Source organism: Etheostoma spectabile, unplaced genomic scaffold (assembly GCF_008692095.1).
Source record: "Etheostoma spectabile isolate EspeVRDwgs_2016 unplaced genomic scaffold, UIUC_Espe_1.0 scaffold00018338, whole genome shotgun sequence".
NCBI lineage: Eukaryota > Metazoa > Chordata > Actinopteri > Perciformes > Percidae > Etheostoma > Etheostoma spectabile.
In genome coordinates, this window is record NW_022604212.1 from 76,759 (window position 1) to 93,675 (window position 16,917).

At 39.2% G+C, this 16,917-nt stretch overlaps 2 protein-coding genes across 2 annotated transcripts; one reads left to right on the forward strand and one right to left on the reverse strand.

The window, feature by feature from the left end:
- Window positions 1-552: 552 nt before the first annotated feature.
- Window positions 553-8,166, reverse strand: LOC116680126 (myosin-9-like). The gene is made up of 2 exons (XM_032509415.1): window positions 8,008-8,166; window positions 553-2,092 (listed from the first exon to the last, which is right to left on the reverse strand). Exons 1-2 carry the CDS (start codon window positions 8,068-8,070, stop codon window positions 704-706), a joined length of 1,452 nt encoding a protein of 483 aa, XP_032365306.1. The 5' UTR covers window positions 8,071-8,166; the 3' UTR covers window positions 553-703.
- Window positions 8,167-9,879: 1,713 nt separating this feature from the next.
- Window positions 9,880-13,202, forward strand: LOC116680129 (low molecular weight neuronal intermediate filament-like). Its single transcript, XM_032509417.1, has 3 exons — window positions 9,880-10,205; window positions 11,882-12,112; window positions 13,176-13,202. Exons 1-3 carry the CDS (start codon window positions 10,041-10,043, stop codon window positions 13,200-13,202), a joined length of 423 nt encoding a protein of 140 aa, XP_032365308.1. The 5' UTR covers window positions 9,880-10,040.
- Window positions 13,203-16,917: the final 3,715 nt, after the last annotated feature.

Below are 16,917 nucleotides of genomic sequence, written 5' to 3' on the forward strand. Positions count from 1 at the left end.
AGCATGTAGCATGTAGCGCACTGACTACAAGCTCTACTACTCCAACACTACTGCACTGACGCATCACACGCCCTGCGAGCAAACGCGCACACACACACACACACACACACACACACACACACACACACACACACACACACACACACACACACACAGACAGACAGACAGCACAGCACACACAAACACCACAGACAGACACACACACACACACACACACACACAGACAGACAGACAGACAGACAGACAGACAGACACATGCACACACATGCACACACACACACACATAAAGACAGACAGACAGACACACACACACACACACACACAGACAGATACCCACACGCACATAAAGACAGACACAGACACACAAATACACACAGACACACAGACAGACAGATACCCACACACACAGAGACAGACAGACAGACAAAGACACACACATACCCACACACGCAGACAGACAGAGACACACACAGACACACACACACACACACACAGACAGACAGACAGACACACACATGCACGCACGCACGCACAGACACAGACAGACCCACACACATACACACACACAGATCAACAGACACACAGACAGACCAACAGACAGACAGACCAACAGACAGACCGACAGACACAAAGACAGACCGACAGACAAACAGACACACAGACAGACAGACAGATACTATACCAGTACAAATACATCTCTTCCTCAGCCAGGTAGAAGCTTTTTGTACCACTTCTTCTTCTTTGGCTTTTCCATTATCTGGCTCTGAAGATCTACCAGCTGGGACCTCAAGGTGCTCTCAGTCCTCTCCCACTCCTGCTCTTTTTCCAGCTGAGTCAGCTTCAGGCTTTCTGTGGCCTGAAGGAGGGATGTCTTGTCCTCCTTCCACTGGTTGAGATCACTCTCCAGCTGCTGCTCAGTGTTCTTCAGAGCTGCGAGGAGGCAGTCACTCACAAAGCTCTGCTCCTCATTCTGATCCACATAGGAGGCTCTTGATTTGTCGCTCTCCTCTAGCAGGGTGGTTTTCTCCTGCTGCCATAGGACACGCTCACTCTCCAGCTGATGTTCATACTTTTCCTCAAGAGCAGCCATGAGGGTCTTGTTGTTTGTGTCCTGTCTCTCCAGCTGGGCTCTATGGGAAGCCTGGGATCTTTCCATAATCTCCTTGGCCTCCTCGTCCTGTTTTAGGAGATCTTCCTCCACCTTACTCAATTTATCCATCAGCTCCTGAGCTCGATCCCTCTCCATCTCCAGATGGCTCTCCAACATCACGTTGGCAGTCTTACTTACCGTGAGGATCTGCCTCTCTTTTCGACGCTTCAACTTCTGCCTCGCCACAATATTTAGAAGGGCCTGCATCTCTCCTTTCATGTGCTTTAAATCGACTTTCAGGGCTTCAGTAGTGAAGGTCTGCAGGTCCAGGTCTTTTTGGGCTTTTTCCAGCTGGGATGTCAGATGCTCCGTTTCCCTGGGTGGGGAGGGGACACGCTCAGCCAGAGCCTCATCCAGCCGGGCTGTACGGGAAGACTGGGATCTTTCACGTATCTTCTTTGCCTCCTTCCCCTGTTCTTGGAGAGCTTCCTCCATCTTTCTCAACTTATCCTTCAGCTCCTGAACTTGAGCCCGCTCCATCTCCAGAAAGCTCCCCAACTCTAACTCCACGTTGGTTTTACTTACCGTGAGCTTCTGTCTCTCCTTACAAAGCTCCATCTTTTGACTCTCAACTTCCTTTTTCAGGGCCTCCTTCTCTCCCTTCACCTGCTCCAATTCAACCTTCAGGTCTTCAGCAATGAAGTACTGCAGGTCCAGATCTTTTTGGGCTTTTCGCAGCCTGTTGCTGGTTTTGACCAGTTGGGATCTCAGATGCTCTGTTTCCCTGGGTGGGGAGGGGACACGTTCAGCCAAAAGAACTTTTAACTCACCTATCTCCTTCTGCATCAGCTCTTTCTCATGGCCCCAACCGCTGCCCTCTCTCTGGAGTTGGAGCTGATTGAGGAGATCGGCCAGCAGGTCCTCCCGGATGATTAGGTGAACTCTTCCCTCAGATTCACATTGGGTGAGTGTCGCCTCGCCGTCCTTCAGCTCCAACCGTACCTGGGTCAATGACGTATAAGGATTTTCAAGAGGCAAATTTTAAAATATAATAAACAATAGTTTCTATTGTATTTTTTCGAACATACACAGTGTCAGTTATGCATGAATCTATGTTTAACATGTTTATTAAGTGATCTTAGTATTTTTTCACGCACATGAATTGGCCATGACCATAAAAAATGTAATGTGGTGCGACTGTGAAAAACCTTAAATTAAATAAATTCTTAGAATCATGATGGGAATATTCACTCAAGTTCTGAGTAATATGAAGTGTATAAAATCAAAATGTTGGCATTAATTTAGATTTTTTATTATTATTTATATTTTCTGTTGTTTTCCAATACAACAGTCACCTTCTTGTATGACATTAGCGTACTACTTTTTCCTGTAATATGTATGAAACGAATAAAAATATCCAAAGAATACATTTTATCCAAGTATACAATGTTTCAGTCAATTTCAGTCAATGAATTCATATACTACATTTCTATTTACTGAAAATTACAGCTATTACTGGTCGCACCACATGATGCATGGTCGCATCAAATGACAGGAAGTCCTCATATTAGGTTGGCATTAAAAATACCTTTTATTTTGCAATTCCAATAAATTGCATGCTAAATATTTAGTGAAATCATGTTTTATTCCAGTTTCCTTCATTCAAAACATTTTGATTACATTTTCATTTTTTTATATCATTTCAATGACCATAACGTTTAGGCCTTTTTCACAACAATGCTTCATTTCCATTTAATTTCAACTGTACTTTACATTGTCATAAATCACAAACTGCTACAATGGAACATATTCAGTGGGGGCAACATCCCCCCCCCCCATTTCATTTAATTTCACAAATTGTCATATTATCTAATATTATGCCATTTTTTAAAATCACAGCCACCTTCTGAACTTCACTCGTGAACTTATGACCCAAAGGGTTCAAGAAACAAGAATATCAACACAACAGTAGAAAACGTTAAACTGGTCCTATTGATTCTATTAATCATGTTCCTGCTTAACCCCAGCTGCTTTGGAATTTCAGTCGCCTTCCTATTTCATTTCATATCATATCACAACATTGTCATATTCATTTTTCTAATATGCCATTTTAAAAATCACAACCATCTTATGAACTTCACTTGTGAACTTAGGACCCAAAAGGTTCAAGGAGCAAGGATATAAGCAGAACACTAGAAAACATAAAACTGTTATTGATCATGTTCCTGTTTAACCCCCAGCTGCTTTGGAACTTTTCCCAATCTTCCTTTCTCAACTTGGAGAAGCGAGAGGTTGCTGGCTCAGGCTCTGATATTATTGCCTGGATATCATGCCTAAAGTAAAAGATGGCATCAACGGTCTGTGGCCACATGAATACATTTTTATCCCCTGACTGATGCATGGCATTAACTTTGACCTCTTCTCCCACAACTTCTAGGACTTGGCCTACATATGGCAGTTCATCATAGGTCACAATTACAAATTTGCCATCTAAGTCTTGAAGACTCTCCTGCTCTGGCTTTGATGTAAGGCATGTGGTGTCTTGCAGGTCGACCTTACTAGGCTGATAGCAGAGGCATGTTTTCATCTCTGAATGGGTGCAGAAGCATGAAACCTCGCAGTGGGTTATTTGAGCAGGTTGTGAGGAAAGAAATTGATGGATCTTGAGGGTGCCCTTCACAGTCATCAGTTTGTCCGGAATTAATTCATCATATTTCTTTATATTGTCTGTGCTTATCCAGTAGTGTTTCACGCTAGAGCCAGACTTCTCAACCAGAATCTTGAACACATCCTCAGGAGTCTGAAGTTCGCCTCCATGGAGGACATGGCGGTCAGCCTCCCTCTTCACAGCACCACCAATGCCGTCTGGCGCGCCTTTTCCGTGGGATCTTTCGGAGTAATTCCACGTCACGTATTTGAAGCCACAGAGGAATGGCACTGTACTGAGAAGTAGAAATTTGCTTTATTTCTGTACTGCGTGACCGGTCCATCACTTATCACATGCAGTGCCGTAACGTTTGGGTGGGTTTCCCGTAGCTCTTTTAGTATGGGCTCCAGATGTGCCCAGACGGCCCGCTCATCATGTGTGAGGTTGTCGGAGAGCGTTGCATACGACTGGTTGCCATCCACGGTGTACAGCACACCAGTATGTATTGTGGCTTGTTTCCTGCTTCCACCAAAATGATACGCCTGAATTTCGGTGCTCAATTTGCACGCATAATTTTCCGAAAAGTCAGTATGGAGGACTGCCTCAAATTCATTGAGATTTTGCTTGATGTATCGGAACTGTTCGGCCTGTTGGAGCCAGTTAAACTGATGAATGGCTAAAGCCTCTAGTTTCTGTCGGAACAGCTCCTTTAATTCGTCTAGTGTCCCTGTGTGTGTCTGCTTTGCTACATTGGCAAATGTTTTCTCTCCATTTGTAGTTGTAACTCTCTCCCATTGTTCCCAAGAGACAGTATCGCCGTTTTCTGTGTTAGGCATGTCAATCTCTTCAAAGCAGCACTTGGGACAAACTCGATCCATGCATGCTTTATTTTAGTGTCACAATTATTCCCACTAACTCTGAGATACTAGTGGTCTTCAGCAGCCCTCTCTTTGCCAGTTTGTTCACCAACAGCCAAATGTTCTCATGCTCTGAACACGCACATGTATCCCTGTCCCTGGTCTTTGGCTCTGTGATGTAAAAGGGCCGGTTTCGAGTGAACTGTCTATAAGACATGGATAGATGCTGTTCTACCTCTGTCTGATACTGTGTATGAAGCTCAGTAAGAGGCTTTGTTAAAACTCTTCTTTGTGCTTTCAGTTTATTTTTTGTGATAGTATCCTTTTTCCCTGGTAAAAGAAAACAGTTTTCATCTCTGGTCAAAAACTGTATAACAGCTTGCCTTCTCTCTGTAAACAATTTCTCTTGTCCCTTTTGCTTGACCTTTCCACTTGGACCTTGCTTTTGCCTTGCTATAAACATCCTCTCACTCCTTTGTTTTCTCATTTCTATTAGCTTTTTCCTCAGATACAACACTTGTTTTTTAAGCGCGCTCTTCTCCCTCTGCAGTCTTGTGCAGCGTTTCTGATTTGAAGTTTTCCTTTTCTCATCTTTCACTGGCGTGGACACCACTGGTGGATTAAAATCATCATTCACTATTGGGTCCAATGGAATTACGTTTTGCTCTGGAACTACGTTTTCTGCTGGCTCTGGAACTACAACTATGTTAAGGAGAACTGGTGGAAGTGTCTCCTCCATAGATGGCGGTGTGAGGTCTAATACTGGGTTTGCCATATTTTTTCTGTGCGTGTAAGCCCTGGTTGCAGCCCTCCATTTCTCTCTCTGCTTCTTTCTCTCTCTGTCTTGCAGTTCACTTGATTTAACATAATGCATCTTTCCCTGTTGCTTTCTTCTCTGATAGCTGAAACAAACAGTATCATTTATAAATCTATGGCATAGGCCTACTATCCACTTTTGTTTTAATGTAATGTAAAAAAAAATGTATTACCTACACAGAAAATAAATAGTATTACTTTTAATTTAATCAATTTAATGTTTCATATCAATTCATTGTTTTTCCACATTTGAGAACAAACCTTTCTCTTCTCCTGGCAAGGTACGCTGCTCTTGCTGCAGGGTGTGAATTGACACGCTCCCTGTGGCGCGCAGACTTATCTTTGCTTGACAGTGGCATCTGTTAAAAACTAAATAAATTAAATATTAAAAACAAAGTTATGTTGGTAAAAAGACATGTCGTCACTTATTTTGTATGTATTTTTCTCAGTATACTTCATTAAGCCCTTTCTCCCTAAAATGCTAAAAAGAATCTAGATAAAACTAGATAAATAGATAAAGTCTGCTCTACATATTTTAAAAATTAATCAATTGTTTGTAAAAATCATGAAAATAACACAAAAATGTAAATTTGTACAGTATATCTGTAATCTGGCTGTAGATGTTATGATTGATTATTCTGACGATCCTTGTTGTTATTCACTATTGTTGAAATTTAGATATTTTATGACCTTGTTACTTACTATTTATTAACAGCATAAAGTGTTTTATGTTTTATGTTCATGATATATGTTTTTTGTTATATGTCTGCAACCTTGTTGTTTGTGCTGCTGCTTATCCTGGCCAGGACACTCTTGGAAAAGAGATTTTTAATCTCAATGAGTTTTTCTTTCTGGTTAAATAAAGGTAAAATAAAAATAAATAAATAAAATATTAATCATTGGAAGTAATCTACAATAGTTGCACCACATGATATTTTTACATTCTGTCAAGATTTCTAGGGCTAGCATTAGCCTGTGCCACAAAACTAGCTAGTTTCTCACATAAGGTCACCTTGAAGTATATTACCAAAATATACATTTATAAATAACACTACTTTATTTTTTTTCTTTTTGAGGTCATACCGCATGACATCCAAATATGGAAACTGCATACCAGCACTTACAAACATTACTTCTAAAAAAAAGGAGAGAGGGTTACAGACCTGCTTGCTTCTTCCATGTGCTCTCTGCTAACTGGTGAATGATGCAGATTCCTGTCTCTCAGTGGAATTCAAAATAAAAGTCCCGAAATAGGAATTTCTTGATGGTCACATGATATTTCATAAAAGAGACAGGTTCGGACAATATTTGTTTGCATGCTATGGGGGAAATATCTGTTCAACACATCTGAAATTTCATATGGGATTACAAAACACATTAGAAAATATGCCAAAAGGGAGAAAAAATAAATTTAGGAAGATTTAGAATAATTTTAAAGATGTTTAAAAACCAACAGTTATGGTCGGACGGTCGCACCACATGACATTTTAACCCTTTAAGCCAGGGGTCTTCATTGTTTTTTAACCCTTGTGTTGTCTTTCCGATAACTGTGAACTTGTCCTTCCAGTTCAAAATTGAAAATATTTTTTTTTTTTGTTCTTTTCCCATCTTTTTGTCACTTTTTCTGATTTATTTGTCACTTTTTCCATGGTTTTGGTGCATTTTTTAAAAACCTGAGCTGGTTTAATGATAGATGTTACACTTATTCTTGGAATTCATAGTCAACAATGCTCATTTATATCAAATTACACTTAAGTTTTTAGTTCAAAAGGCAGAAATTATGAATTATTTTGGCTAATAGTTAAGATCAGAGGATGTTGAGTGGATTACAGATGGGTATATGTCAAAGTTTAGTCCGGATACTGTTTAGAAAACATTAAAAATAATTAAAATGCTATAAGATTAAATCAAACACTCAAATAATTCAATGAAAGTAATCATTAATGAACAACGTATGGAATCATCCATGTTATTTTGGGGCAATTTGGTTGAAAGAAATCCATATTTCTGATATAAAACACATTGAAACGGGCCAGTTTGACCCGAGGACAACACAAGGGTTAAGCCAAGAACCCCTTAACAGAAAGTGAGACAGAGCAGGGACCCCCATTGCAAAATAATGTATTACATTGTGTAAAAATTAAGTTGCATATTAAACTGGGTCTACAATAACATGTGGAATGGCCTGAAGCCTTTATAAATACATTTTGGCATAGAATACTAAGCTATTAAAATAAGAATTGTTGATTTGTTGAAACATGATTTTCTAAATCACGTTTTAATGTTAATATCTGTGGATCTTAGTGACTAACTTACCTATAAGCCAGTGTGCTTATGACCAATGTTTTTTTTCTCTACTAATCATATATGTTGGATTCATGTCAATACAATATTAGGGGTCCCGGACCCCCTGTTGAAGATCTCTGCTTTAAGCACATAAAACATACGTAATTCCAAATTATTTTTTAAATTAACATATGGTTTCATGGAGGGGACTGATTTTACTAAAACATGGTGAATTATTATGACATTTTGAACTTTTAAGCTCAAGAAACTACGATCGGACAGAAAATGTAGGCGTCCCGTCATTGACCCACCTGTTCTTCAAGGTAACTGAGGTAGAAATCGATTGGTTGATTCTCTCTGGTGTTGAATTCCATGTTTTCCAGTGGTTTTTCTCTCGTTGCAATGTGCACCGTTGGATTGTCAAAGTCAGACTGTCTCTGATACAAACTGCTGTTTGAGTGAATGTGTGTCAGAACTCAAGTTGGGTCTAGTATTCAGTGGGTTGTCATGACAACAACAACATGTATTTTTTTTTTTTTTTTAGTCCCTATGGTTATTGATTCTATTCCATTCTATCTTTCATTCTATTGTTGCTATGGGACACCAGTTTTTTTATGATTGAATATACAGTATAAATGTAATAATTTCTGATGATTCCTAAAATATGGCAGAAAGACCACTTTACAAAATATGGAAAGGAAAATATGAGCAGTACACACAAGTATGCATCAGTTGGGCCATCATTTTCTCTAACTCCACTCACCATGTGCACTCAGCCACTACCTATTATTTAAGATGTGCATTTATCACAATAAAAATAAAATAATAATAATAATAATAATAATAATAATAATATATAGAAGTGCATCGACATAAAATGTTGATATAGATGATTGTAAAACAATAAACATGATCTTGACTTTGACTACATGCAACACTGTAGCCAATGATTTACATTTACTCCATACTCACCTGCTCCATGGCTGGGGATAATTTCCCATGTTGCATGTTAGAAACCGTTGAAACACTTTTTATTAAACATAATTTACAAAGCTGTCGTATCACATTGAAAGCTGATATTTTGTCACTAGCAACCTACACCTGTCATCTGTCAAACCCAGTTGCATTTTCGGATTTGAACAAAACCGTTCAGGAGTTATTACAGCAAAGGTGGGCCGTGCGTAATGGTTCATCTGTCCCTCCTGGACGGGACGAATGAAACAGCATGGGGGACGGAAGTATGTAACATACAGTTTAAGCCATATAAACTTCCCACAACTTTAATATTTCACTATATATCATGGATGGTTTCCCAAAAGGTGTTATTTTAGATTAGGTGTTATTTTAGACATAGATTGTTGCGTAAATGTCCGTCATCGTGAAGCGCGTATGAAGCGGTTATTGAAATATCATGCATGATGATTCTTCCATTTTATAGCTAAAACAGTATGATTTTACAGTTATATCATGTTTCTAGTGTGGAAAATGTCGTTTCACTTGGTGTTTACGTGGGTTAGACCACTGCACATACAAATAACTCAAATCACTAAACCACTCCAACCTGTATTCCTGGTGGGCACAAATATATTTTCATCTTTTCTAAAACTGCTTTTCCATGTCTCACCTACAAAAATTAGTGTATAAACACAGATAGTTGTGCATTTACTTAAAATCCATAGAGTTATAGCCAGGTCCATATCCCATTATAGCCTGTTTTGCTTTCCATGTAAAGAAGCATGCAATATGAAAGTCTGGGATTTTGACTCAGGTTTCCATTCATAATTGTCATTTCAGCTGTCTTATTCAACAAACAATCAACTAAAGCAACAAAGACATATTATGATCATGTCTCCATGTCTAACAGACTCACAGCATCACAGTGCAGTACTAATTGGGAGTTCCATGTTTAGTGGGGATGTCCTCGTTGGACGGTTCCATCGCTTTACGCACGCATATGATCTCTAGGAATGTATGGCATCTTTAACACAAATAACTAGGCCTGCATGGGTGTTTACAAATATTTTGGCCTACTTGAGTGTTTGCTTTCATCACTTTGACTTACCATACCATTCAACATTTTTCTCAACTGCACAAATGTGACACAGTCGTGTACCGTCGTGCGTAACGTTACGCATGGTTCGCTCCACCTGCAGCCGTCAGTCTATAAACTCCTGCAAAGCTCTTTAAGCTCCTTAGTTTTATTTCTGACTTCAGCAAAGATGAGTCACGGAGACCGTTACACCTCGTCGTCCTACCGGAAGATTTTCGGGGATTCTCCCAAGTTCCCCGTGGCCTCCTCCCGCATGGGCAGCGCCTCTCACCGGGCTCCCCGGGGCTCCGGGCCATGGCTGGCTCCCGCAACTGCGGGTCCTCCCTGAGCCTGTACAGACGGATCGGCCGCTCCACCTCTTACTCTCCGGTACCCAGTGACTCCCTTGACTTGACCCAGACCTCCGTGGTCAACAATGAATTCAAAGTTATTAGAACTAACGAGAAGGAGCAGCTGCAGGTATGTGTGACGGGCTGAAACTAATTTCCTAAAAAATTAACTTTTATAACACTCCTCCCAGATAATCCGGTGCACAATTTCTGACTGATTCACTTCACACTCGTTCAGGTGTCCTTGGACTAAATCAGTTTAGATGAAAATAACTCATTCAGACTTTTATGAAGCCCTTAACTAATGTCATTGTAATTGTTTTTACTATGATGTAAGCAACAATTGTTTTACAAATCTTGCAAAAGGTGGCCTGGCCCTTCTACCACTCAAAGATCATATCCTCCAGACACGTTTTAGTACTATATTGCAGGTTTTTTTTTGCCAATTGCTAAAACATAATTTTGCAAACATAGGCTCGTTTTATCAAAATACTTCAATAATTCACAAAACCACACACACAAACTGCAAAATACCTCATATATCCTGCAAAATGAAGCACTGCAACCCAAACTACATATATTATTATTAAAATCAAATATACCAAATAGCACACACTTCATTAACATTACCAGAGTTTACCAACCAACTACACACTCTCATCTTCAGTATGCTTTGCTATAATACTAAAATAGTTTGTAAAAACAATTCTAGAAAATTCTTCAGCTTGTTCACATGCACAGATATATTTGCAGATACACACACATGCTATTAAAACATTTATTATTTTGAACTCTTTTCATAGTGCTTCCTTCCTAATTTAAGAGGTAACAGTTAACCATTGAGGTGTTTGGCCAGGTGGCACATACAGTACACTGGCCAATCAGCTCATGTAGTGTCATTTTGAATGGCAGCGTTTTGAAATGGCAAACATGGGACTTTATGTCAGGTTGTTTTGTCTTATGCAGAAAACCGTGGTCAGTGCATTAAAAAATTGGATTTTGCATTTTGGATTGCAGAAAATGTGTTGAGAAGAGGTTTTGTTCTCTGTGTGCCAGTTTAACCCTTGTGTGTTCTTCCTGTAAAAAAATTGAAAATCAGCACATTTGTTGATGCTTTTTATCAATTTTTTAAAACTTTTTTATCACGTTTTTGCCCCTTTTTTCAACACTTTTTTGAATGTCACTTTTTTTTAACGGTTTCAACACTACGTAACACTAACTCCTTTACTTTAGTTGTACAGTTATTTTTTTAATTCCCCAAAATAACATGATTGATTCCACAACGGTCTTTGGCAAGTACAAATCTCTACTTTCATTAATTTTGAGGTGTTTTATTCAGTTTTATAGCATTTGAAAAACAAATTGAAGTGGTTTTGAAATAGTATTGAGTAAAAGTTGACATATTCCAGTCTGTGATTATCCATCAACATCCATTCCTTTAATTTTAGTCTCAATAATTCTTATTTTCTGCTTTTCTAACTCAATCATTAGGTATAAATTCCTATAAATGAGGTTTATTGACCATAAATTCAAAAAAAACTGTAAAATTAAAGTTAATAAGTTAGTATTAGGTGAAAACATAAAAAAAAAGACAAATACTGAAAAAACACGTCAAAAGTGTGGAAAAAAGGGACAAAAACGTAAGAAAAACTTAAAAACGATTAAAAGCATCAACAAAAGTGTTGATTTTGACGGGTAAACAACACAAGGGTTAAAGGTGAAGTGAATCCAGTGGTTTCCTGCCTGTCTCATTCCACCTCTATGGAGGATGGGTGATGATTAATACGTGTCTGTCCCGTTGCGTAGGGCCTGAACGACCGCTTCGCCGTCTTCATTGATAAAGTGCGCCACCTGGAGCAGCAGAACAAGGTGCTGGAGGTGGAGCTGGTGGCGCTGCGGCAGAAGCAGGGCGAGCCGTCCCGCGTGGCTCACCTCTACCAGCAGGAGCTGATAGAACTACGCTCGCAGGTGGATGAGCTGAGCCGGGACAAGAACCGCATCCTGATAGAAAGGAACAACATGGAGGACGAGCTGCAGGTAAACCATAGGAGGGGAGGAAGGGGGGTAACTGCTCCTTTAATTTTAAAGTGCTCATATTATGCTTTTTGGCTTTTTCCCTTTCCTTTATTGTGTTATATATCTTTTTTGTGCATGTTATAGGTTTACAGAGTGAAAAAGCCAAAAGTCCCCCCCCCCCAAGGGGGCTCACCATCCAAACAGCTCTACTGTAGTCCAGCCTTTACTTCAGAGACAAAGGTTATAATGCTCGCCTGCCTGCTAGCATGGCACGCCTTCATACTCTGCTTCTGACTGGCTAGTAGTCCTTACCTAGGTACTGTCAGGGCCCTCATACTCTGCTCCTGACTGGCTAGTAGTCCTTACCTAGGTACTGTCAGGGCCCTCATACTCTGCTCCTGACTGGCTAGTAGTCCTTACCTAGGTACTGTCAGGGCCCTCATACTCTGCTCCTGACTGGCTAGTAGTCCTTACCTAGGTACTGTCAGTAGTACAACAAAATATGATGTTTTTTGAAAATTAAACCATGTCAACATATTCTGATATAACCTCTAAATACAATTATGAACCTGAAAATGTGCAAAATATAAGCATTTTAAAGGTTGTCTCCATTGCTATACAAGCCTCAATTCTTTAGCCTCCTAATTGTGGATATATATATATATATATATATATCATGTGTATACATACATACATTTCTAACCCCATCTTTATCACCAAAGAGTATTATTCATGTGCAGTGATGAATAAAATGTCGGTCAACATTGAATGAATATATTATTAAATGTGTATTGTTATCTTTTGTAGAACCCAACCTATGGAGGGTTGGTAGTATGTTACACTTTTATTTAATTTATTTGGTAGCCCTAAAGTCGCATGTGGCCCCAGACTGGCCCCTCCACTTGAAATGGTCTAGGATGTAACAAGATTTTTTGTTTTATATGTCCTGTATCTTATGAGTATTTACTGCTGCAAAGCCCAATTTCCACAAAGAAATCATTCATTATTTCTTCTTTCTCTTTGTGTCATCCAACATCCTTCCCATCCTCTCACGTCTGACCTCTCCTCTCATGTCTCACTTCAGAAGCTCAGTCTGAAGTATGATGTATGATGTATGTAAGTATGCAGATCTTTAGCAAGCTGCTTTCCTTTGATAAAAGTATTCAAAAGGATCTCATAAGACAGGTTCAGAAGAAAGATATTATTAGTGTTAATGCCTGCCAAAACAGGGGTATTTCTAATCCGGTGTTTCTGTTGTCCAGTCTCTGCGAAGGGTTTTCTACCAGCTTCTCTACGTGATCCTGATGATGAATAAAGGCAAACAGGGGAAGCCCTCCCTCCTCGTACCCAGCCAAGCCATCCTTTCCACCCGGGACCAGGCCATCCATTTTGTTTGGTGAACATCTGTTTTGATCAACTAGACTTAGCTGTGAATATTTTAAGGTGGTGCATAGCAATGTTGCTGAAATTGGAACCAAGTGAAGATGTTGAAAATTGAATTGAATTCAATTTGTTTTTATAGTATCAAATCATAACGAGGTACAGTATCTCAAGCCACTTTACAGATAGAGAAGGTCTAAACCACAGTCTATAATTTACAAGGGGGTTACAACCCCCTGTAGCAACTAAAGTCACAGGACTTCAAGGAAAAGGGCAAAACAATGTGGCACTAGATGAGAACTGGCTTACAATATTAATTTGAAACAATGTCAATGAGCAAATTGAGGTTTTGTTTATTACAATAATGTAAATGCACTTGTTCATCACAGGAAGTTTGTTGCATGGCTGTAGAATGCTGATTACCATCAGTTGTTTTTATCAATATAGCTACCACATACAAGTCTTTAGATGGTACTAATCTCTAGAAATGTAGAATTGTTGTATTTTTTCAACATCATTTCTTTATGGTACCCACAATTGTGTCTTACAATGCAATTGTCAGAAGAATAACGTACAAATGGTGACATTAAGCAACTCCATCTCCTAATAATTCCTTTATTTCTGTTGATGGAAGGATCCCTTCACATCAGGATCTCATGTTTGTTATTATTTGGATATGTTTCTAGCCATTTAACTGTAGACAATGTTACAAGCAATATAAGACTTTGGACGTGATTTATGTGTTTGTGATTACAGTCATCTTGTAGATGAGCTGAAAGACCTGGCGCTGCCTTTCCTGCATATCCTCCTGCAGCATATCTGCTTCCAGGTAAATCCTCCTGCAAACACTCAGCAGTGATGCACTTCCTGTTTGTGTAAAGTTCCGAGAGTCTGTGTCAACTGCTTATCTCTTAAAGCTACGATAGCAGTCCCATCCATGGCTATTTACAGAAGTCTTTGCAGGTCACAGTTTGATGTGTGCTATGTACAGTCATGGACGAAATCATTGGCACCCCTGGAACCTTTCCAGAAAAGTGTTGCAATGACAAATGTTTTGGTATACACATGTTTATTACCTATAAGTGCATTGGAACAGCACAAAAAAGCAGAAGAAAAAAGGCAAATTTGACATCATTTTACACAAAACTCAAAAATTAGGTTGGACAAAATTGTTGGCACCCTCAACTTAATATTTGGTTACACACCCGTTGGAGAAAATAACTGAAACCAATCTCTTCCTATAACCATCAACAAGCTTCCTACACCTCTCAACTGGAGTTTTGGACCACTCTTCTTCTGAAAACTGCTCCAGGTCTCTCAGATTTGAAGGGTGCCTTCTCGCAACAGCAATTCTGAGATCTCTCCATAGATGTTCTATGGGATTTAGATCCGGACTAATTGATGGCCACTTCAGAATTCTCCAGCGCTTTGTCTCCAACCATTTTGGGTGCTTTTTGAGGTATGTTTTGGTCATTGTCCTGCTGAAACACCCATGACCTCTGACGCAGACCCAGCTTTCTGACACTAGGCCCTGCATTATGGGCCAAAATCTTTTGATAATCTCCAGATTTGTGATTCCTTGCACACAGTCAATGCACCCAGTGCCAGAAGCCGCAAAACAACCCCAAAACATCCTTGAACCTCCACCATGTTTGACTGTAGGTACTGTGTTCTTTTCTTTGTAGGCCTCTTTTTTCTTTTTCTTTTCTTCCTGTTTTCTTTAACCAGTAGAATGTCCTGCTTTGCCAAAAAGCTCTACCTTAGTCTCATCTGTCCACAAAACGTTCTCCCAGAAGGATTGAGGCTTACTCAGGTATTTTTGCAAACTGCAGTCTGGCTTTTTTATGCCTCTGTGTCAGAAGTGGGTTCTCCTCGTCTCCTACTATAGCGCTTCTTCTCATTCAGATGATGATGTATGGTTCGAGCTGACCTGATGCACCCTGAGTCTGCAGGACAGCCTGAATTTGCGTGGAAGTTGACTGAGGTTGTTTATCCACCATTCAAACTATCCTGCGTTGCATTCTTTCATCAATTTTTCTCTTTTGTCCTCGTCCAGGGAGATTTTTCACACAATGACATTTTTAATAAATATTTCTCCAGAATAATTTAATCGCTTAAGTGGGTAAAGGTAAATTAGAACGCTAGAACAGTCTGGTAGGTTCAAAAAGTACATTAATTTACTGAATGTAGCCGTTAAAGACAACACTTATCATATTATGATATATCCCAAAACCTAAGACCATATCCAGTCTCATATCAATATATTCCCAGCCCTAATATCCACATATATAATTACGTCCAAAGCTATTTTGCACCCACAAATACAACAGTTATGTTTTTTTTTTTTCAGTTGACTTAAATATACCAACAAACCTAGCGGCAATTTGAAGTCGCCTTAGAAAACAACCCCTTACAACTCGGCTACTGAGCAAATCAGAAGGTAAATAGAAAGTAGTGTCTGGTGTGTGTGCCAGTGTTTATGCATTTGTGGTGTCAGCCTATTTCCCGCATTTGGCGAGTGTTAATTTTCAGACCTTTCCCCCGTACTGTGAAAACAGTAGCCATTTCATTTTCTTTGTAATGTAAGAGAACTTGATTAAAGAAGAATTTTCAAGATGCTTGAATCATCTCCTCATGGAGTTTGTTTTTCAACAGCTATTTATTGATTTTACTAAGGTATATTGTTAATAATTTGCAGAGTTATATTGTTCTTTGGTGTTCAGTTCATACAGGTTTTTCAAATATCATTTAATAAAATATCTTTTTTTGCATCAAATCGTGGGTAAAAATGTGGTATGACCGAATCATGGTTTGGTGTATCGTTAGCGCCCTTCTCAAATGGCTTGTTTTCACATGACGTAAGACATCATTGTATAGACTATTCTTTGCAATTTACACCACATTAGCCTGAGGGTTATGCCAACTAAATTTGGGTCATCATCAATCGACTCTACATTCCTCCTCATGCTACTCTGGGAATCTTTAGCAGGGTCTGTTTTCAATGTTTATTTATAATCGAATTTCTTATTTATTCTAGGAGAATTTGTCAAATGGAAGGGCTCCCTCTTCTTTCGCTTCATGGTGGCGCTGGTTGACTCAGTCTCTGCCATCGCCAGGTAAATCACACTGCGAAGATAGAAAGGTGATAAATAAGAAAATAATTTTAGGACTTAAAATGTTTTAATTCAATTGTATTTATAGCATCAAATCATAAAAAAGTATAACTGTTACTACTACCCTGTATGGTTGTGATATGAATTATGTGATTTTTTGTCGGCCTGGCTCAGGAAACACTTTTGTGAAACTACTTAAAAGCAGAATTTCAAATTGTACAGTATGCAAAATCCATGACTCTGCATAATACTGCGGCAGAGAATGAAACAGAGGACCATTTACGGCCACAAGATGGCAATAGACCAACAATATGCAATCTGCGACGAAAAATA